General features: G+C 56.5%; 2 protein-coding genes across 7 annotated transcripts; one reads left to right on the top strand and one right to left on the bottom strand.

The window, feature by feature from the left end:
• Positions 1-361: 361 nt before the first annotated feature.
• On the top strand, positions 362-18,756 carry FERMT3 (fermitin family member 3). Of its 2 annotated transcripts, none has more exons than XM_033205795.1 (15): positions 362-518; positions 1,054-1,227; positions 4,593-4,826; positions 5,034-5,153; positions 5,257-5,425; positions 5,627-5,729; positions 13,540-13,647; positions 13,813-13,947; positions 14,028-14,077; positions 14,179-14,303; positions 14,501-14,607; positions 14,717-14,950; positions 15,294-15,418; positions 17,918-18,059; positions 18,185-18,756. In XM_033205795.1, the coding sequence occupies exons 2-15, from the start codon at positions 1,068-1,070 to the stop codon at positions 18,362-18,364; spliced, it is 1,992 nt and encodes a 663-aa protein (XP_033061686.1). In that variant the 5' UTR covers positions 362-518; positions 1,054-1,067; the 3' UTR covers positions 18,365-18,756. The 2 variants fall into 2 exon arrangements, with proteins under 2 accessions (XP_033061686.1, XP_033061687.1); XM_033205796.1 differs by having other exon boundaries at positions 363-518; positions 1,057-1,227.
• TRPT1 (tRNA phosphotransferase 1) lies at positions 18,690-21,123 on the bottom strand. 5 transcript variants are annotated; one of them, XM_033205803.1, is made up of 8 exons: positions 21,053-21,071; positions 20,653-20,736; positions 20,366-20,447; positions 19,670-19,839; positions 19,411-19,585; positions 19,153-19,209; positions 18,968-19,078; positions 18,690-18,839 (listed from the first exon to the last, which is right to left on the bottom strand). In XM_033205803.1, the coding sequence occupies exons 2-8, from the start codon at positions 20,725-20,727 to the stop codon at positions 18,748-18,750; spliced, it is 762 nt and encodes a 253-aa protein (XP_033061694.1). In that variant the 5' UTR covers positions 20,728-20,736; positions 21,053-21,071; the 3' UTR covers positions 18,690-18,747. The 5 variants fall into 5 exon arrangements, with proteins under 5 accessions (XP_033061694.1, XP_033061692.1, XP_033061696.1 ...); XM_033205802.1 differs by having other exon boundaries at positions 18,705-18,839; positions 19,153-19,242; positions 21,053-21,072; XM_033205804.1 differs by having other exon boundaries at positions 18,719-18,839; positions 20,915-21,123.
• Between the last annotated feature and the right edge of the window lie 5 nt (positions 21,124-21,128).

Raw genomic sequence — 21,128 nt, 5'->3', positions numbered from 1 at the left:
ACAGTCAGACTGGAGCTGATTTGACCTGTGAGTCCCAAATAACCTGGATACACTCTGTCAACTCCTGAGCTCTCCCTCCGGCAGCCCAGTGATGTTTCAAAGCCCAAGGTCCCCGCCTCATGTGACAGGCTGGGGATGGGAGACGCTTCCCACAAAAGTGGACCTAGCCCTGAACACAAACAGTCGGGGGCCTTGTTGAGTTTGCACTGAGCTTCCCTCCAAATGAGGCAGGGGGCGTTTTTGATGGTGTTGAGTCACTAAGCCCAGCTCTCCCTAGCTTCCTGTGCTCTCTGGGGACAAAGGTGGGGGCCCCTGGAACCCTTTGCGGGCTGGCAGCATGCTTCCTGCACCCAGCGCCAGCCCGCCCTGGGGAGGGGCTGAGCCCGCCCTGCTCGTGATAAGGCACAGGCAAGGCCTGCACTGAAGGAAGCTCCAAAGAGAAAGGAGGGCAGGAAGCCCACAGCCCTCAGGGGTGTAGCCTGAGGCCCACCTGCAGCCCCCAGCCCTTGCCAGGAAAGGTAAGCTCGGGCCTCACTGGGATCACAGGCCCTTCTCTTCCTTATCCTCCTGCAGCCTCTGCCCAGCCTGCCTCTCGCCGTGCGGCAGCCTGAACTTTCCACCTCCCCCGGGAGGCTTTGGCTGGTTTGTGATGTTGGCATTGAGTTGTGGGCCAGGATCGGAATTACTTCCTGGCCTGGGTATGAAGTCATGGCCAGAGTGGGCAGCTGCCCCTGAGGGTCTGGGGGTGAGCTGTGGGCTGGCATCGAGCAGGGTGGTCCTGAGTGAGCCCCTTCTTACCCGGCCTCAGTCTGCCTGTCTGTAGGATGGAAGCGGGTTGGACTACATGGTCTCTGAGGGCCCTCACAGCTCAAGCGCCAGCGCTGGTGAGATGGTCTGAGGGTACCACGGGCATACTGGCCTGGGGGCTCGCTCCCGCCCTCCTTCATGAGCGGCTTTCCCCTGGGTGTGTCCAGGGCACCACAGAACTCTTCTGCCCAAACCCAGGAGCCTACCAGGGCCTGCCCACCTTGCCTCCTTCCCCACTCTCTGTAGCAGCAGCCGCAGCCATGGCGGGGATGAAGACAGCCTCCGGGGACTACATCGACTCGTCGTGGGAGCTGCGGGTGTTTGTGGGAGAGGAGGATCCAGAGGCCGAGTCGGTCACCCTGCGGGTCACTGGGGAGTCGCACATTGGCGGGGTGCTCCTGAAGATTGTGGAGCAGATCAGTGAGTGTCCTTCCGCCCACCTGCTGAACTCAGTACCACGGGCGGCTGCCACGGGTGTCTCCGGGCACTTCCGGGCCATCCCTGCTGCTTAGCTCGCGATAATGGTGTCACAGTGACTCAGGCATTAGCTTAATCATTTGGTTCCAAAAAAGACATTTCCTCAACTTTGTCTCCCTCCCACCCTCTTCCCTCCCTCCCTCCTGCTCCAGCTGGTCTGCTAAAGATCAGACCCAGCAACGATCCCCCATTCAGCCACCAATAAGAGCGGAAGGAGTGGTCTGGCCTGGGCCAAGGCCAAAGTCACATTGCTGAGGCCTGAGGGGGTCTAGGTGACCTAAGGGCCTGCCCCCACACTCCCTACACTTGGCGGAAGTTCTCCGCAGACTGGTGACAGGCCCAGCCTGGGTGGGAAGGCCCTGCCCCTGCCCCCACAGGAAGTTACAGCAGAGCAGCCTGTGGCATCAGTCATGGAGGGCCACGGGGCCAGTGACACAGGGGCTCCTCATCTTCTTTCCATGCCAGCGGTGGGGGCTACCCCTTCCTGAGAGGGCAGCAGGAATACCCCGATAGGCAGAGCCGGAAGGCAGGCCCACCACAGTCCCGGCCAAGAGCCTGGGCCTGGGCTGCCAGTTGCGGGGGGGTGGGTGGTGGCAGGGAGCCTTCCTCAGACCCCGCCACGCTACCACATGCAGCCCAGGAGGAGGTCAGTCCAACTATGGAGAGGATAGGGCCCAGAGTAGCCCAGCCACAAGGCTGAGGCCGCAAGGGGAGCTGCCAGGGGCAGCGCCCGGAGCAGCTGTGAGAGTAGAAGTGAGGAACAGAGAGAGGGCGGTGAAGATCTGGGTGGCCCCAGGGCATGGCACGAGGGTAACACAGAAGGCCTTAACCTGGAGTCAGACAGACTCCGCTGCGCTACCCGCTGCTGAGCACCCCAGGGCAAGTCCCTTTAGCTCTTTGTTCCCTGTGGTAGGGATACTGTCACTCCTAAGCACATCAGCTCTATCTACTGAGGCTCAGCCTGGCCACCCCGGGCCAGTCCCTGGCCTCCTGGAGCAACGGGTGAGACTGACCCGTGGGGGCTGCGTGCCAGCTGCCGCACAGAGGGAGCTATTTTGGGGGCCTGGAGCCCAAGGAGGGGGCTGCTCCGAGCCCAGGATGGGGATAACCCCAGGTGAAGTCCTGGGAGGTGGCCTCAGCAGGGAGGAGCAAGGTGGTGGCTCTGGGACTCGGAGGGCTGTGAATTAGGGCTCTTGGCCAGCGAGGATGCCGGGAGTGTGACCAGAAATGAGGCTGGATGGTGCCTGGCCAGCTCTGCACGGCACTGAAGGCCTCCAGAAGGGGTCTAGACTTTCTTCTGGAGGGGAAGGTGGCCACCGAAGGGTTCTCAGCAGGAGGCTGTCCTGCTAAGGTCAGCAGCAAGGCGAAGGGCTGGAGGCTGCAGGGCCCTGAGGAGGCTGTGATCCTAGTTAGAGACACTAGGGCCTCCTAAGGCCGAGCAAGGAGGACAGAGAGGAGAGTGGATTTTGGAGGTGGGATTGGCATTGATCACATGTGGCAGCTAGAAGAGAAAGGGAGGGGCCGGGCGCAGTGGCTCAAGCCTGTAATCCCAGCACTTTGGGAGGCCGAGACGGGCGGAGCACGAGGTCAGGAGATCGAGACCATCCTGGCTAACCCGGTGAAACCCCGTCTCTACTAAAAAATACAAAAAAAACTAGCCGGGCGAGGTGGCGGGCGCCTGTAGTCCCAGCTACTCGGGAGGCTGAGGCAGGAGAATGGCGTAAACCCGGGAGGCGGAGCTTGCAGTGAGCCAAGATCCGGTCACTGCACTCCAGCCTGGGCGACAGAGCGAGACTCCGTCTCAAAAAAAAAAAAAAAAAAAGAGAAAGGGAGGATGCCTGGGCCTCTGGCGCGAGTCCGCATCCCCCAACCCTGAGAGGTGGCGTAGGGAGCTGGAGAGGAGAGGGCACCTCTGTGCACAGTGAGTCTGAGCTGAGCACCAAAAGCCAGGACCAGGAGTCATGGTGCTTACAGTCCCAGTGTCAGCTACTTGGCCAGGGGAACAGAGGGTTCTGGAAGGGAGGAAGGCGGTGGACAGGCAGCACATGGGTTTCTGGCTGGGGGCCGGGGGCAGGGACTGGGCTGAGAGCCACGCATGGGGCTGTGGCAGAAAATGGCAATTGAAGCCACAGAATAGGGAGACCCAGTAAGGGGACATGGCCAAGGCAGAAGAGGGTCCCAGGCCGAACCTGGGGAAAGGACAAGGTAAAGGGCAGGTCAGGAGAGGGGCCAGAGAGGACAGAAGAGCAAGGAGCCAAGAGAAGGGGAAGCAGTGGCACAAAGCCAGGGCCCCGCCGGGGCACCCAGGAGGGAAGGGCCCAGCCTGGGAGGGGAGGCACAGCAGGACAGGCACTTCTCTTGGTTTGGCAGCAGTGGTGATGCCGGGCGTGTGCAGCAGTGGAGTTGGGGGCTGGCTGAGGCGGGTGGGATGCAGTAGGAATCAGAAAACTCACTGGGAGGACTTGGGAGGAACTCAGGAAACAGGGCTTCACAAACTCTCAAGGGCTGTGCACCCAGAGCAGCTTTCCGGCAGCCTTTTTCCTACGCTTCCTCCTGCCTGTTCATGCTCCTGGAGGGAGGAGGCAGGGAGACCTGTGCCTTCCATTACTGTGTCTCCAGCTCCCAGCTGGCTGACAAGGGACAGACGCACATCTCTACTTCAATGCCCACTCATGGATCGTCATGTGCGTGCACGAGTTTGCCACAAACTCTGCACCTACCACATGGGAGGCATTGTTCCATGTCCCAGTTTGTAAGATGGTTATTATATCTTACAGACAGGGAAACTGAGGCCCCGTGAGGTTAAGTGGCTTGTCCAAGGTCACACAGCTAATACCTATAAATATTGAGTGCCCACTGCTCCAGGCCAGACACAGGTCCAGGCCCTGAGGATATACAGCAGTGAGACGGATGTAGTCTGTGCCTCTGGGAGCTCCCCAGAATGCAAGACAGAGGCCATTAAACCATGGATTATGGGAGGACAGAGGGGGCGTCATGTGGAGGGAGCCCAGTGGGCTGGAATGCAAGAGATGGGGTGCTAAGATTGGGGCACCCAGATTCTGGGTTGGAGAGCTCCCCTGGGAAGCGATATAGAAGGCAAGCCTAGAAGGCCAATCGGGGGGGCTGCCTGCAGAGAGCCCTGCTGCTGTTACCATGGAGTAGACCCCAGGCCCGCCCAGGCTGCTCCACTCTTGGCTTAGGCAGGGCAGGGGAATGGTCACCCCAGGCTTCTGAATCCTGGGGTTGTGCTGGGTGTTGGGGGCAGCAGGGAGGAAGGCTGGACCCAGATGTGGCCCCGTGCCCCACAGATCGCAAGCAGGACTGGTCAGACCACGCCATTTGGTGGGAACAGAAGAGGCAGTGGCTGCTGCAGACCCACTGGACACTGGACAAGTATGGGATCCTGGCCGACGCACGCCTGTTCTTTGGGCCCCAGCACCGGCCCGTCATCCTTCGGCTGCCCAACCGCCGTGCACTGCGCCTCCGCGCCAGCTTCTCCCAGCCGCTCTTCCAGGCCGTGGCTGCCATCTGCCGCCTCCTCAGTGAGTTGCCCGGCTGATTCCCCCTGGCCCACGAGGGTGATGCAAAGAGGCAGGTACGCCCATTTCCAGGCCCAGCTCTGGTGATGCTGTCCTTGCTGTCTGGGTTGCCACCCTGCCTACAGGGCTGTGACCCGCCCCAAGTGCCCATGGGCGAGGTGGGGAATTTGCAGCAGGACCTCGTCCCGCTGAGACCCCAGGTCCCCTCAGGCATCCGGCACCCCGAGGAGCTGTCCCTGCTCCGGGCTCCTGAGAAGAAGGAGAAGAAGAAGAAAGAGAAGGAGCCAGAGGAAGAACTCTATGACTTGAGCAAGGTCGTCCTGGCTGGGGGTGAGTGCAGGTAGGGGTGGGCCTGGGGGGATGGGGAAAGGGGCCGGCCTGTGAGTTCCAACCCTGAGGGACTGGCCTGGTTGACCCCCAACCTGCACTCCAGGCGTGGCACCTGCACTGTTCCGGGGAATGCCAGCTCACTTCTCGGACAGCGCCCAGACGGAGGCCTGCTACCACATGCTGAGCCGGCCCCAGCCACCACCTGACCCCCTCCTGCTCCAGCGTCTGCCACGGCCCAGCTCCCTGTCAGACAAGACCCAGCTCCACAGCAGGTGGGCCCAGGAGCCACGCCCCCTGTGTCGGGGCTCCCCCACCCAGGATCCACCCCCTGTCCCATGTCTGTGCCCACCCCAAATCCACACTTCGTTTCCAGGCCTTTTCTCTGTATGTGCTTGTCCCCCCAGCCCAGCCCCCCTCCCCACCCCAGGGCCGTACCTGGCGCAGCCCTGACTGCTGCCTCTGCTGCGGCCCAGGTGGCTGGACTCGTCACGGTGTCTCATGCAGCAGGGCATCAAGGCCGGGGACGTACTCTGGCTGCGCTTCAAGTACTACAGCTTCTTCGATTTGGATCCCAAGGTGGGCCGGGGCAGGGAGAAAGCAGGCCTCAAGTCCATGAGACATGGAGACCTAGGGCCTGGGGTATGGGCTCTGGGATGTTAGTGACTTGTAGTGGCCTGTCCTTCTGCTCGTTTGTCCATCCACACCTTTGTTTACTGACCCCACACACACACACTGAAACTCATCTACTCACCTCAGCATCGGGCCAGATCCTGGGCCCCAGGCAGATGCTGAAGCAGATGGAGACCAATAAGTCTCAGTGCCTGTTTCCCAGGGAGCTGTCAAGGAGGAAGCTAAGACCCACAGATCCTCGTAGACAGTGTGTGTGGGGGAGCCCCTGAGAAGCCTGGGAGAGGCCCAGGCCTGGGAGCTCTGGGAAGGCTTCCTGGAGGGGGCAGCATTTGGGACTACAGGACCTGGGGGTGGGTGAGGAAGGAAGCTTTGTACGGTAGCCCCTCTGTGCCCTGTCCACTCTTCCTCCCTTCTTTCATTGGCAACCAACATGCTCCAGGCAAAATGTTCCATGCAAAGTGCCCCATGCAATGTGCTTCTTGCGCATCTCAAAAACTTCCCAGAAGCCCACAGGTTGCTCTTTCTACCCATAGACCCCGCCTCTCTGCCCCCCTTCTCTGCAAAACATCGTAGTTGTTTGAACACTTGCGCCGCAGAATCCCACTTCTTGCTTCCAAGCTTTCTCTGGGTGCTGTTCGACTCCCTCTCATTCCTTGGCCACAGCTATTCTGTATCTTTTGTCACCATCCACACATGAGAAGTGCACCTGCTGAGGTGGCCACGCCTCCAGGCTGTCTGTCCCCTGGCCATGTCCTACTTGCTTCTTACTTGACCACTTACTTGTGACATAGATACCACCCCGACCACTACTCTGGAATATCTTCCTCCTGAAGCCTCCTGTCCACTTGCTTGGGGGGTGGCCTCTCCCCAAGCCACTCTGCCAGGCTCTGTGACTCTCCCTCCTCCTCTCCACGGCCCCTCGGTGTTGGCGAGCCTCAGGCTCTGCCCAGGCTCCGCCCTGGGCCTCTGCTCTCTCCCCTCCCTCTCTCAGTCATCTCCAGTCTTGTGGATTTCAATACCATCTCCACACTCTCTCCCAGTTGATATCTCCAGCTCAGATGGCTCTCCCCTAAGCTTTATTTATTTGTATATTTTTTTATTTTTATTTTTTGAGACAGAGTCTTGCTCTGTCGCCCACCCAGACTGGAGGGCAGTAGTGTGATCCTAGCTAACTGCAGCCTGGACCTCCCAGGCTCATGTGATCCTTCAGCCTTGGCTCCTTGAGTAGCAGGGACTATAGGCATGTACTATACCTGGCTTTTTTTTTTTTTTTTTTTTTGAGGTGGAGTGTTGCTCTGCTGCCCAGGCTAGAGTGCAGTGGCGCGATCTTGGCTCACTGCAACCTCCTCCTCCTGGGTTCGAGCAATTCTCCTGTCTCAGCCTCCTGAGTAGCTGGGATTACAGGTGGGCGCCCACCACCATGCCTAGCCAATGTTTGTATTTTTTTAGTAGAGATGGAGTTTCACCATATTGGTCAGGCTGGTCTCGAACTCCCGACTCAGGTGATCCACCCGCCTTGGACTCCCAAAGTTCTGGGGTTATAGGAGTGAGCCACTGAGCCTGGCCTAATTTTATTTTTTTTGAGACAGAGTTTTGCTCTTGTTGCCCAGGCTGGAGTGCAATCACACGATCTCAGATCACCACAACCTCCACCTCCTGGGTTCAAGCAATTTTCCTGTCTCAGCCTCCCGAGTAGCTGGGATTACAGGCGTGAGCCACTGCGTCGGGCAGGCTGTGCCTTTTTATTCTAGTGTTTTCCTCTCTATGACATATTTCCACCTCTTTGTTTTGCCATTTCACACATTATCTATTGACTTTGCGAGAAGGTTTCACCGTCTTACATTCTCTTCCCTGCCCACACAATACACACATTTCCTTGCATCTTTCTAAGTGAGTAGTATCTATAGTCTTTGGTTAAAACAATGTGATACGGCTGTAAATAGTAACACATATAAATAGTGTTCTTAGTTAAGCCACAGAGTAACTATGATTATTTTTTCCTTTTTTGCTCAAATGTTTTTGAAGTTCATAATTGCCTTTTTCTTTTCTTTTCTTTTTTTTGAGACAAGTTTTGCTCTTGTTGCCCAGGCTGGAGTACAATGGCGCGATCTCAGCTCAGTGCAACCTCCGCCTCCTGGGTTCAAGCGATCTCCTGCTTCAGCCTCCCAAGTAGCTGGGATTGCAGGCACACACTACTACGCCCAGCTAATTTTATTTATTTATTTATTTTTGTTGTTGAGATGGAGTCTCGCTCTTGTTGCCCAGGATAGAGTGCAATGGTGTGATCTTGGCTCACCGCAACCTCCACCTCCCAGATTTAAGCAATTCTCCTGCCTCAGCCTCCCTAGTAGCTGGGATTACAGGAGCCCACCACCACACCTGGCTAATTTTGTGTATTTTTAGTAGAGACGGGATTTCACCACGTTAGCCAGGCTGATCTCGAGCTCCTGACCTCAGGTGATCCACCCACCTCAGCCTCCCAAAGTGCTGGGATTACAGGCGTGAGCTGTCACACACGGCCGAAACTTTTCTTTTCTTTCTTATTTTTCGGTTCTTTTTCTTTCCATGTTCTACTCTCTGGAGACCTCCTCAACTTATCCTCTAAAACACCTATTGAATTTTTAATTTCTATAACTATGTTTTTAAGTTCCAAGAGCTCTTGTTTTTTGAGTGTTCCTTTATAGGGCTTTTTGTTGTTGTTGTTGTTGTTGTTGTTTTTTGAGAGGGAGTTTAATTCTTGTTGCCCAGGTTGGAGAGCAATGGCGCGATCTCGGCTTACCGCAACCTCTGCCTCCTGGGTTTAAATGATTCTCCTGCCTCAGCCTCCCACATAGCTGGGATTACAGATGCCTGCCGCCACCATGCCCAGCTAATTTCTTTTTGTATTTTGAGTAGAGATGGGGTTTCACCGTGTTGGCCAAGCTGGTCTCGAACTCCTGACCTCAGGTGATCCCCCTGCCTTGGCCTCCCATAGTGCTGGGATTACAGGCATGAGCCATCACGCCTGGCCATAGCGTTTTCTCTTTTTTTTTTTTTTGAGACAGAGTGTTGCTCTGTTGCCCAGGCTGGAGTGCAGTGGCACGATCTCGGCTCACTGCAAGCTCCTCCTCGCCTCCTGCCTCCCAGGTTCACACCATTCTCCTGCTTCAGCCTCCGGAGCAGCTGGGACTACAGGCGCCCACCACCACACCTGGCTAATTTTTTTTTGTATTTTTAGTAGAGACGGGGTTTTACCGTGTTCACCAGGATGGTCTCAATCTCCTGACCTCGTGATCTGCCCGCCTCAGCCTCCCAAAGTGCTGGGATTACAGGCATGAGTCACCGCATCCGGCCGTGCTTTCTTTTTCTTTTTTTTTTTTTTTTTGAGACGGAGTCTTGCTGTGTCGCCCAAGCTGGGGTGCAGTGGCCGGATCTCAGCTCACTGCAAGCTCCGCCTTCCAGGTTTATGCCCTTCTCCTGCCTCAGCCTCCCGAGTAGCTGGGACTACAGGCGCCCGCCACCACGCCTGGCTAATTTTTTGTATTTTTAGTAGAGACGGGGTTTCACCATGTTAGCCAGGATGGTCTCCATCTCCTGACCTCATGATCCGCCCGCCTCGGCCTCCCAAAGTGCTGGGATTACAGGCGTGAGCCACCGCGCCCGGCCTGAGTCCCTTTTCATATGGCTATTAGCCATCTGGAAACGCTGCTTTGTGAGGTTTCTGTTCAAATATTTTGACAATTGTCATATTCAGTCATTTGTCTTTTTCTTATTGATTTGTAGGAGTTCTTTATATATTCTGGATATGAGCACTTTGCCAGATAAATACACTGTGAATATATTTTCCCTCTCTGTGCTTTGCCTTTTAATTGTCTGAATGGTTTCTTTTGATAAACAGCAGCTCTTAATTTTAATAGAACCAAATTTATATTTTTATCTTTCTTTTTTTATTTTTAGAGATGGGGTCTCACTCTGTCACCCAGACTAGAGTGCAGTGGTGCGATCACAGCTCACTGCAACCTTGAACTCCTGGGCTCAAGCAATCTTCCTGCCTTAGCTTCCTGAGTAGTTGGGACTACAAGCATGTGCCACAGCCTGGCTAATTCTTTAAAAATTTTTTAGAGATGGAGTTTTGCTACGTTGCCGAGATTGGGTCTCAAGTGATCCTCCCGCTTCGGCTTCCTGAGAAGTTGGGATTTTTTTTTTTGAGACAGAGTCTCACTCTGTCGCTCCCAGGCTGGAGTGCAGTGGCACGATCTTGGCTCACTGCAACCTCCGCATCCTGGGTTCAAGAGATTCTCCTGCCGGCCGGGCGCGGTGGCTCAAGCCTGTAATCCCAGCACTTTGGGAGGCCGAGACGGGCGGATCACGAGGTCAGGAGATCGAGACCATCCTGGCTAACATGGTGAAACCCCGTCTCTACTAAAAAATACAAAAAACTAGCCGGGCGACATGGCGGGCGCCTGTAGTCCCAGCTGCTTGGGAGGCTGAGGCAGGAGAATGGCGTAAACCCAGGAGGCGGAGCTTGCAGTGAGCTGAGACCCGGCCACTGCACTCCAGCCTGGGCGGCAGAGCGAGACTCCGTCTCAAAAAAAAAAAAAAAAAAAAAAAAAAAAAAAAAAAAAAGAGAGATTCTCCTGCCTCAGCCTCCTGAGTAGCTGGGATTATAGGCGCCTGCCACCACATCCGGCTAATTTTTTTTGTATTTTTAGTAGAGACAGGGTGTGAAACCTCACCATGTTGGTCAGGCTGATCTCACACTCCTGACCTCAAACGATCTGCCCGCCTCAGCCTCCCAAAGTGCTAGGATTACAGGTGTGAATCACTGTACCCAGTTAACATTCCTTTAAAAAAAGGATATTCTGGTCTTGTTTTATGAATGCAGTGCTTTAGCTCTGTAAGGATTTTTTTTTTTTTTTTTTTTTTTTTTTTGAGATAGAGTCTTCTTCTGTCACCCAGGCTGGAGTGCAATGGCACGATCTCGGCTCACTGCAACCTTTGCCCCCTGGGTTCAAGCCATTCTCCTGCCTCAGCCTTCCAAGCAGCTGTGATTACAGGCATGCACCACGATACCGGGCCTAATAATTTTTTTTTTTTTTTTTTTTGAGACGGAGTTTCGCTCTGCCACCCAGGCTGGAGTGCAGTGGCCGGATCTCAGCTCACTGCAAGCTCCACCTCCCGGGTTCACGCCATTCTCCTGCCTCAGCCTCCCGAGTAGCTGGGACTACAGGTGCCCGCCACGTCGCCCGGCTAGTTTTTTGTATTTTTAGTAGAGACAGGGTTTCACCATGTTAGCCAGGATGGTCTCGATCTCCTGACCTTGTGATCTGCCCATCTCGGCCTCCCAAAGTGCTGGGATTACAGGCTTGAGCCACCGCGCCCGGCCTATTTTTGTATTTTTAGTAAAGACAGGGTTTCACCGTGTTGGCCAGGCTGGTCTCAAACTCCTGACTTCGTGCTCTGCCCGCCTCAGCCTCCCAAAGTGCTGGGATTACAAGCGTGAGCCACCAGGCCCAGACTCTATAAGGAATTTTTTTTTTTTTTTTTTTGAGATGAAGTCTTGCTCTGTTGCCAGGCTGGAGTGCAGTGGCACCATCTTGGCTCACTGCAACCTCCACCTCCCAGGTTCAAGCGACTCTCTTGCCTCAGCCTCCTGAGTAGCTGGGCCTACAGGCGCGTGCCACCATGCCCAGCTAATTTTTGTACTCTATAAGGATTTTGATTCGCGTTTGAAGTTCTCTTGTGCGCCCTGCCCGGCCTTCATTTCCTCCAAGCTCTTTTATTCTTGTTATCTTGGTCTCTATGGTTCACTCTTGAAGCTTCCCTTAAATGTGGGTAGTCCATGCCTGTCTATTCATATTTCAAAGTGAAGCTCTAAGAAACTAATTGGAGACCCTGAGTGTGTGAGTAGGGTTTGGCATCTTGGTGGCCCCCTGGAGGCGATGGGACTGGGCTGCCACTCTTTGTCGGGCATTTCTCTGGTGGCTCAGCCTCTCAGTGGCAACCCCACTGATCTTTCAAGTGGAGATAGAAGGCTCCCTGCCAATGTCTTGGGTGACAAGTGGGAAAAGTTGTGGGTGTCTCACTCATCTGAATGCCAGCTTTCTTTAAATTTGTGTTTTTGCCAGGCACGGTGGCTCACGCCTGTAATCCCAGCACTTTGGGAGGCCAAGGCAGGTGGATCACCTGAGGTTGGGAATTCAAGACTAGCCTGACCAACATGGAGAAACCCTGTCTCTACTAAAAATACAAAATTAGCTGGGTGTGGAGGCGCATGCCTGTAATCCCAGCTACTCAGGAGGCTGAGGCAGGAGAATCGCCTGAACCCGAGAGGCAGAGGTTCTGGTGAGCCAAGATCGTGCCATTGTACTACAGCCTGGGCAACAAGAGCAAAACTCCGTCTAAAAAAAAAAAAAAAAGGTCTGTTTTCAGCCTAGTGCAACCCCCACCCCGTCCAGCTGTGTCTGGGGTACCAAATGCAAGGATGCATCTGGTTCAGCATCTCCAGAGAGTGGGCCCCAGCTTCTGCCAGGTGCCTGCTTGCCATCACTTGGCTGCATGGAGCTGGGGAGGGGCCTGCTTTTTTTCATGGACTTTGTCCAGTCCTCTCTTCAGCTCGCCCTTGCATCTCACTCAGAGGATCCTCATCAGAGTCTGCCAGGGGTCCGCCATGCAAACTGGATGCCTCTGTTCAGATCTCTGTTCTTTTTGCTGCTTGCTTTCTGCCTATTTTCAAGTCTCATTGGTGGATTTACCAGACAGGAGAGCGAAAAGGCGTGAGGCTCCAGCTCTCTCTGCAAAACCCAGTTCCCATCTACAGTTTGCTCTCCATCTTTCAAATTGTTTTCTTTTTCTTTCTTTTGGAGACAAGGTCTCACTCTATCCCCCAAACTGGAGTGCAGTGGTGCAATCACAGCTCGCTGCAGCCTCAACCTCCTGGGCTCAGGTGATTCTCCCACCTTAGCCTCCTGAGTACCTAGGACTACAGGCGCGCACCACCTCACGTGGCTAATTTTTTGTATTTTTAGTAGAGATAGGGTTTCACCATGCTGCCCAAGCTGGTCTGAAACTCCTGGGCTCAAGCTATCTGCCTGCCTTGGCCTCCCAAAGTGCTGGGATTCCCGGCGAGAGCCACCGCCCTGGCCTCTCCTTTGTCCTTTTGGGTGTGCCTTCCTAAACCTTTGCTATCAATTTTGGGTGGGTTTTAGCGAGAGTGTTGGTCTTCTGTGGGTAACTGGGATCCCCTCTTGGAGTCTCTGCCCTCCCTGTCCCTTTTCTCTGGAATCCTCTTCCTTCACTCTTCCCTTGAGTGGCCCATTGTCATCCTTCCTGTCTCTACTCAGCTTGTTACCTCCTCAGGGAAGCCTTCCCTGACTGCTTCCGCATGTTCCATTCTCTCCTCTCCATTGAACTTGAGCTTCCTTGTGGAAACTGTTTCCTTGATAGTGTTTATTGCAGCCTTGAATTACTTGACTTATTGATGGGTTTACTCGGTCTCCCCTGCACCCAGGGCAGCATGCCAGCACACAGTAAACATCTGCACAACTGAGCCAAGATTTAGATGTGCAGGCCTGGGGGGCTGGCAGCAGGGGGCTGGCAGCAGGGGGCTGGCAGGCTGTAAGGGTGGAGTTGAGGTCTGCTGCCCATGTCCAGCCACTGAATGAATCTGCCTTAGCAAGGAGGGCAGGGCAGAAGGCCAAGGTTGGCAGGGGCTGAGTGCAGGGCATCCAGGGCAGCTGGCACCTGACCAGCCCAGCCTCCCCTCCTACCACTCCAGACAGACCCCGTGCGGCTGACGCAGCTGTATGAGCAGGCCCGGTGGGACCTGCTACTGGAGGAGATTGACTGCACTGAGGAGGAGATGATGGTGTTTGCTGCCCTGCAGGTACCAGGCGGGCCTGGGGGCCCCAGGGCAGCTGGGAGGTGGGCCAGTCCCAGGGCAGGAAGGGCCTTCCTGAGTGGGGGCTACCTCCAGGGAAGCCCGACCTGGGGGTACTGCTAGGGGACCAGGTTGCTGGACTCAGCCCTCCCTGGCTTCATGACCTCCTAGTACCACATCAACAAGCTGTCCCAGAGTGGGGAGGTGGGGGAGCCGGCTGGCACAGACCCAGGGCTGGACGACCTGGATGCGGCCCTGAGCAATCTGGAGGTGAAGCTGGAGGGGTCGGCGCCCACGGATGTGCTGGTGAGGAGGGGCTCGGGGAAGGGCTGGGCAGGGACAAGTGTGAGGCACCAGGTGCCCCTCTGACTCTGGTCCTCCCACAGGACAGCCTCACCACCATCCCAGAGCTCAAGGACCATCTCCGAATCTTCCGGTGAGTTGGGGGCCAGAGTAGGCAGCCCTGCTGGAGGGGTTGGTCTGCGTATGGAGGGAGGGGGCGAGGCGGCCTTTCACAAACTCCCACACCCCATGAAGGCCCCGGAAGCTGACCCTGAAGGGCTACCGCCAGCACTGGGTGGTGTTTAAGGAGACTACACTGTCCTACTACAAGAGCCAGGATGAGGCCCCTGGGGACCCCATTCAGCAGCTCAACCTCAAGGGTGAGTACACAGGGCCAGGGGCTGGTGGGGTCCACCTGTGGGCCAGGCAGGTGAATGCTCTCACTGGCCGTTTCCTCCTGGAGATGGGGGAAGACGCTCTCTGTCCTGAGGTGACGGTGTGGGGCTAGCATGCACTCGAGGACCTCAGGCGGCTCTTCCCCTCCCGACCTCCTAGACCACCACTTCTCTCCCTCCAGGCTGTGAGGTGGTCCCCGATGTTAACGTCTCCGGCCAGAAGTTCTGCATTAAACTCCTAGTGCCCTCCCCTGAGGGCATGAGTGAGATCTACCTGCGGTGCCAGGATGTGAGTGAGGGCCGGGCAGGGGCCAGAGCTGGGCAGGAGCTGGGGTAGGGGCAGGGGCTGAGGAGCATCAAGCTTGGCTAGCACTGTCCCCCTCACCCCTCTCGCCCAGGAGCAGCAGTATGCCCGCTGGATGGCTGGCTGCCGCTTGGCCTCCAAAGGCCGCACCATGGCCGACAGCAGCTACGCCAGTGAGGTGCAGGCCATCCTGGCCTTCCTCAGCCTGCAGCGCACGGGTGGCGGGGGCCCCGGCAACCACCCCCAGGGCCCTGATGCCTCTGCTGAAGGCCTCAACCCCTATGGCCTGGTTGCCCCCCGTTTCCAGCGAAAGTTCAAGGCCAAGCAGGTACCAGGAGGAGTCAGGGTGGGAATGAGCATAGTGTTTACCCGGAGACCTCCGACCCCTGGGTCTCCACAGAGCCTTCCTCAGGAAAGCTACGTGCTCACTGGGCTTCTCCCACTGCGTCCCTGAGATTGCGCGGCTGGTACCCACCCTCTGGGAGGAGTCACGGTCCAGGTGCCCATGTTCACCTTGCAGCCTGGCACACTGCAAATCTGTACCTTGGTGGCCCGTGGGCACTGTCCCTTCCCAGGCTCACATGCTGTCACCCTGATGGGGAGGTGGGGGTTTGGTGACTTTGGAAGAGGGGAATAGTGCCTGGCAGCCCATCACCAGTATGGTCCTGCAGCTCACTCCACGGATCCTGGAAGCCCACCAGAATGTGGCCCAGTTGTCGCTGGCAGAGGCCCAGCTGCGCTTCATCCAGGCCTGGCAGTCCCTGCCCGACTTCGGCATCTCTTATGTCATGGTCAGGTATGGCCCCCAGCCCATCCCCCTGCCCAGCACCTTCTCTGCCCTTACCTGCCACCCGGCTGCTGTGTGCCCACATCCCAAGAGTGGGTTCTGGACAGGCACCCCGAAGACTCCCTTCCCTTGTTCCTTGTAAGCAGGCCTTACTGAGGGCCCCATGTGTGCCCCTCATGCTGTCCCTCCACAAAAAACATAAGAGACAAAGCTCATGCCAGGTGCTGGGGCTCATGTCTGTAATCTCAGCACTTTGGGAGGCCGAGATAGGAGGATCACTTGAGCCCAGGAATTTGAGACCAGCCTGGGCAACACAGAAAGTCCCCTGTCTCTACAAAAAATTGTAAAAAATTAGCTGGGCACGGTGGTGGTCACCTGTAGTCCCAGCTACTCGGGAGGCTGAGGTGGGAGGATCTCTTGAGCCTGGGAGGTCAAGATTGCAGTGAGCTGTGATCACACCACTGCACTGGATCCAGCCTGGGTGACAAAGCGAGACTCTGTCTCAAAAATAAATAGGCCGGGCCAGGTGTGGTGGCTCACACCTGTAATCTCAGCACTTTGGGAGGCCGAGGTGGTCAGATCATTTGAGGTCAGGAGTGTGAGACCAGCCTGACCAACATGGTGAAACCCGGTGTCTACTAAAAATACAAAAATTAGCCGGGTGTGGTGGCACAAACCTGTAGTCTCAGCTACTCAGGAGGTTGAGGCAGGAGAATCCCTTGAACCCAGGAGGCACAGGTTGCAGTGAAATGAGACTACACCACTGCACTCCACCCTGGGTGACAGAGCTAGACTCTGCCTCAAACAAACAAACAAAACAAAACAAACAAATAAATAGGCAGGACGCAGTGGCTCACGTCTGTAATACCTGCACTTTGGGAGGCCGAGGTGGTCAGATCATTTGAGGTCAGGAGTGTGAGACCAGCCTGACCAACATGGTGAAACCCGGTGTCTACTAAAAATACAAAAATTAGCCAGGTGTGGTGGCAGGTGCCTATAATCCCAGCTACTCGGGAGGCTGAGGCAGGAGAATCTCTTGAACCCAGGATGCGGAGGTTGCAGTGAGCCAAGATTGTGCCACTGCACTCCAGCCTGGATGCGACAGAGTGAGACTCCGTCTCAAGTAAGTAAGTAGATAAACAAATAAATAAAAGAGCCAGCGCGGTGGCTCACCCCTGTAATCCCAGCACTTTGGGAGGCCAAGGCAGGCAGATCATGAGGTCAGGAGATCGAAACCAGCCTGACCAACATGGTGAAACTACGTCTTGCTGGGCGTGGTGGCTCAAGCCTGTAATCCCACCACTTTGGGAGGCCAAGACGGGTGGATCACGAGGTCAGGAGATCGAGACCATCCTGGCTAACACGGTGAAACCCCTTCTCTACTAAAAAGTACAAAAACAAAAACTAGCCGGGCGAAGTGGTGGGCACCTGTAGTCTCAGCTACTCAGGAGGCTGAGGCAGGAGAATGGCGTAAACCCGGGAGGCGGAACTTGCAGTGAGCTGAGATCAAGCCACTGCACTCCAGCCTGGGCGACAGAGTGAGACTCCGTCTCAAAAAAAAAAAAAAAAAAAAGAAACTCCGTCTCTACTAAAAACACAAAAATTAGCTAGGCGTGGTGGCGCGTACCTGTAATCCCATCTTCTAGGGAGGCTGAGACAGGAGAATCGCTTGAACTAGGGAGGCGGAGGTTGCAGTGAGCCGAGATCACGCCACTGCTCTCCAGCCTGGTGACAGAGCGAGACTGTCTCAAAAAAAAAAAAAAAAAAAGGCCGGGCGCGGTGGCTCAAGCCTGTAATCCCAGCACTTTGGGAGGCCGAGGCGGGCGGATCACAAGGTCAGGAGATCGAGACCATCCTGGCTAACACGGGGAAGCCCCGTCTCTACTAAAAAATACAAAAAACTAGCCGGGCGAGGTGGCGGGCGCCTGTAGTCCCAGCTACTCGGGAGGCTGAGGCAGGAGAATGGCGTGAACCCGGGAGGCGGAGCTTGCAGTGAGCTGAGATCTGGCCAGTGTACTCCAGCTTGGGTGACAGAGCGAGACTCCGTCTCAAAAAAAAAAAAAAGAGAGACGAAGTTCAGGTCAGGAGAGCAGAAGCAGTTCTCGCTGCAGCTCTGTTGTGGACAGTCACTGTCTGGGCCTGGGTGGCCGTAGAGGTGGGCGCCATTACAGGGGGTGGACCCCTCTGATCAGTTGTTTCCTAAGACTGCAAAGAAGGGAGCGAGACAGCAGCTGATGAGGATGATGCCAAAAACCAAAAGTTACCATTGAAAGGCATGGCCTGTTTGCCTGATGCTGCTAAATGCTGTTGTGGGGATTCTATCAATTAACCCTCATTTTCCAGATGAGAAACTTGAGGCCCAGGGAACCCAAATGGCTTGCTCAGGGTCACAGAGCTGCTGAGCTGCAGTCGGGAAGCGCTGGCTCTCCAGCACAGTGCCACATTGTCTGGGCGGGCTTGGGCCATGCAGGGTGGAGCCCTGGCTCACTCTCTCCCGCTGGGGGCCAGGTTCAAGGGCAGTAGGAAAGACGAGATCCTGGGCATCGCCAACAACCGACTGATCCGCATCGACTTGGCTGTGGGCGACGTGGTCAAGACCTGGCGTTTCAGCAACATGCGCCAGTGGAATGTCAACTGGGACATCCGGCAGGTGGGCCCAGACCCAGGGTATGGATGGGGGACAGGTGCCAGGCCGGAGCTGTATCCAGCCAGGGTAGGGCAGGGGCTGCTCCCATATCCCACCCCCATTTGCCCCTCTGACTGTCTGCCCTTCAGGTGGCCATCGAGTTTGATGAGCACATCAATGTGGCCTTCAGCTGTGTGTCTGCCAGCTGCCGAGTTGTACACGAGTACATCGGGGGTTACATCTTCCTGTCGACGCGGGAGCGGGCCCGTGGGGAGGAGCTGGATGAAGACCTCTTCCTGCAGCTTACGGGGGGCCATGAGGCCTTCTGAGGGCTATCTGACTGCCCCTGCCCTGCTCACCACCTGTCACGGCAACTCCCAAGCCCACACCCACAGGGACTCACTGCCCCACACCCGCTCCAGGCAGGCACCCAGCTGGGCATTTCATCTGCAGTCACTGACTTTGTGCAGGCCAAAGACCTGGCAGGGCCAGACGCTGTCATCACCCAGGCCAGGGATGGGGGTGGGGGTCCCTGAGCTCCTGCGGTGCCCCCTTCCCTTGTCCAAGTGGCTGAGGCTGATACCCCTGAGCTATCTGCAGTCCCCTAGCACACAAGGAAGACCGGATGTAGCTACAGGATGATGAAACATGGTCTCAAACTGGAGTTTCTTTCTTGTTACTTCTTAAAATTTCTTTTTTATAAATTAATATTTTATTGTTGGATCCTTCTCCTTTCTCTGGAGCAGTGCTTGGGGCCACTCTGACACCCTGTCTCTTCATCACCAGCCAAGGAAAGGGGCTTTCCTGATAGAGATAAGAGTTGGTTAAAGGGAGATCTAAGTCAGTCTGGGGTTGGAAGCTAGGAGAGAGGTGAGGGCAGAAGGGCACAGGCTTCAGGCACAAGGGATAGGGGCTGGCGTGGTGGCTCTCACGGGTAGGGCGTAGCTGCAGGGCCTCCTTGAAGTACTTGGGAAGCAGGAAGCCATCAGTATTCCCTGGAGTCAGAATCACCCCATTGGCAGAGCGGAAGAAGGATATTCCATCTGCTGACAGAGCCAGAGATGTGACTCATGTCCTCCCTGAAGGCAAGGCCAGCCCCTGCTTTGTCCAGACTCACCTGCCAGAGCCAGGGGTCCATCAATAAACACAGCTATTTCACAATGGGGCCGCATGCCTGCAGAGACAGCTGAAGCTGGGGACTGGGCACCTAGAGGGCAGTCAGCAACCTGGGCAGACTGGGGTCCTGGGCTGGGATTGCAGGGTTGCTGCTCCATGCCAGGCATGGGGTGGCCTCAGACAAGTGTTGCAACCTCTGGAGGGGACCTGGGAGGACAGAGTGGGTGGGAGTAGCTAGGTGAGAGGGAAGGGCACTGACCACTGATGACACTGGGGTCTCCAGGCAGTCCTGGGGCCAGGTGGATGTGCGTCCTTCCCCCGCAGGACAGGCCCTTGAGTAGGATGGATGGCCAGTGCTTCCAGAATGTACCATGGACTAGCATCGGGGGCAGGGCCTGTGGCGTCTCCAGGGGCATCAACTCCAACTCAGGTACCTGGTTGAATAGGCAGCAGTGAGACCCCCTTCACAGGCAGGGGTCCCTCCCATCTGGCTCTTGTACTTGTCCCCTCACCCTGACCTGCAGGGAATGGCCCTGGTTGGCCCGGATGAGAAGGCCAGTGCTGGGATCCCCCTGCTGCAGGGCGAACCGCTGCTTCCTATTGGTGTCCACCACGCGCTGCACATCTTCAGCAGAGAAGCTGCGGAACTGGGGCAACTGCAGGAGGGCGCCCAGGGGCACGAAGCCATCTGTGGGCAGGCAGGGTGCTCAGGAGCCAACCTTGCTCTGGACTGGGCCAGGGTTAACAGGGAGCTACACACAACCGAAACAAAGTCTGGGCTTGGAGATCACTTGGGCATCCTCTGTAGGACCTTTTGAGTCTCCCCTTTCTGAGTCCCAGTTTTTTCAAGTTACATAAAAAGAGGATCTGCCTCACAGAGGGGCAGGGAGGTGAGTGCTCAGCATGGCGCTGGCCTGGAGTGTGCACACACACCACCAGCTGCCCCATACCCTCCGGGGTACAACCTCGGAGTAAGTGCTGATCTGGCTGCTTGGTTGGAGGGGGCGGTCACCAGGCCTGGCCCAGACAAGAACTCTCCTCAGTCTGCTGTGGACATGACAGGGCCTCTAGGCCTTGCTCTCCTCTGTGCATGGGGAAGAAGTGCCCTCCGTGCCTTCCTCAGGGAGCAGTGGAGGCAGCCATGGGGGAGGGGTCGCAGACAGGCTCACGTTTCTCTCTGGGCTCAAGCCCCAGCCTCCAAGGCCCCTACTTACCAGCTCCCATGGGGAGCCCCAGCTTCAAGGCCCCATGGCGCAGGGCATAGGACAGAGCCTTGGACAGCTGCACGTCTCGGTCCTGAAAGAACCCAGCAGTGGCCCCTGGTCTCCATGGTGACCCTGCCCTGCTGCCCATCCTGAACCGTCAATGACCCACTGCAGAGAGAGCCCAGAGAGAAAGGAGCGCCAGGTGGTCTCCAGGAATAGTAGGACCCTTCAACTCCTCCCCCAGCAACTCCCAGGGAGCCTGGACTGGTGGGAGGGGGTGGGGAGGAGGCGCGCACCTGTTCCCGGGATCTGGGTGCCCTTCTACCCCTGGACCCTGCTGCTTCCTGCCTTTCTCCTCCTGAGGAGTTCATGGCCAAGACCTGTGGGGAGCAGTGACGAGGGGGTACTGCTTTAAGGCCCCTCCCACGTCCCCACCCCTCCCAGAAAGTCACAAAGCCTCAGGAAGTCAGTGCTGGGTGGGAGTATACGGCTCATTATTTCACCACCCCCATGCTCTGCTGCAGAGAGGGAAACTAAGGCCCAGCAGGCCAGACTTGCCCAAGGTCACACCGTCAGCCAGCAGCGCAGGGAGGCCGAGCCCCACACTCCAGATCACTGGTACCCGCAAGGTGGTCTGGGAGGCAGGGCCGACGTGCAGACTGATGGGGCGGAAGTGTCGGGGCTGAGGGGACAAACCTCCACCCTCCTTGACCCCGGCGGGGCGGGCGGCGGGCCCGCCAATGAAAAGCCGCGGGGGAAGGGGGCGGGCACT

This window comes from Trachypithecus francoisi, unplaced genomic scaffold (genome assembly GCF_009764315.1).
Source record: "Trachypithecus francoisi isolate TF-2019V2 unplaced genomic scaffold, Tfra_2.0 Lachesis_group8, whole genome shotgun sequence".
Taxonomy (NCBI): Eukaryota; Metazoa; Chordata; class Mammalia; order Primates; family Cercopithecidae; genus Trachypithecus; species Trachypithecus francoisi.
This window is presented reverse-complemented; position numbering and strand designations above follow the sequence as displayed.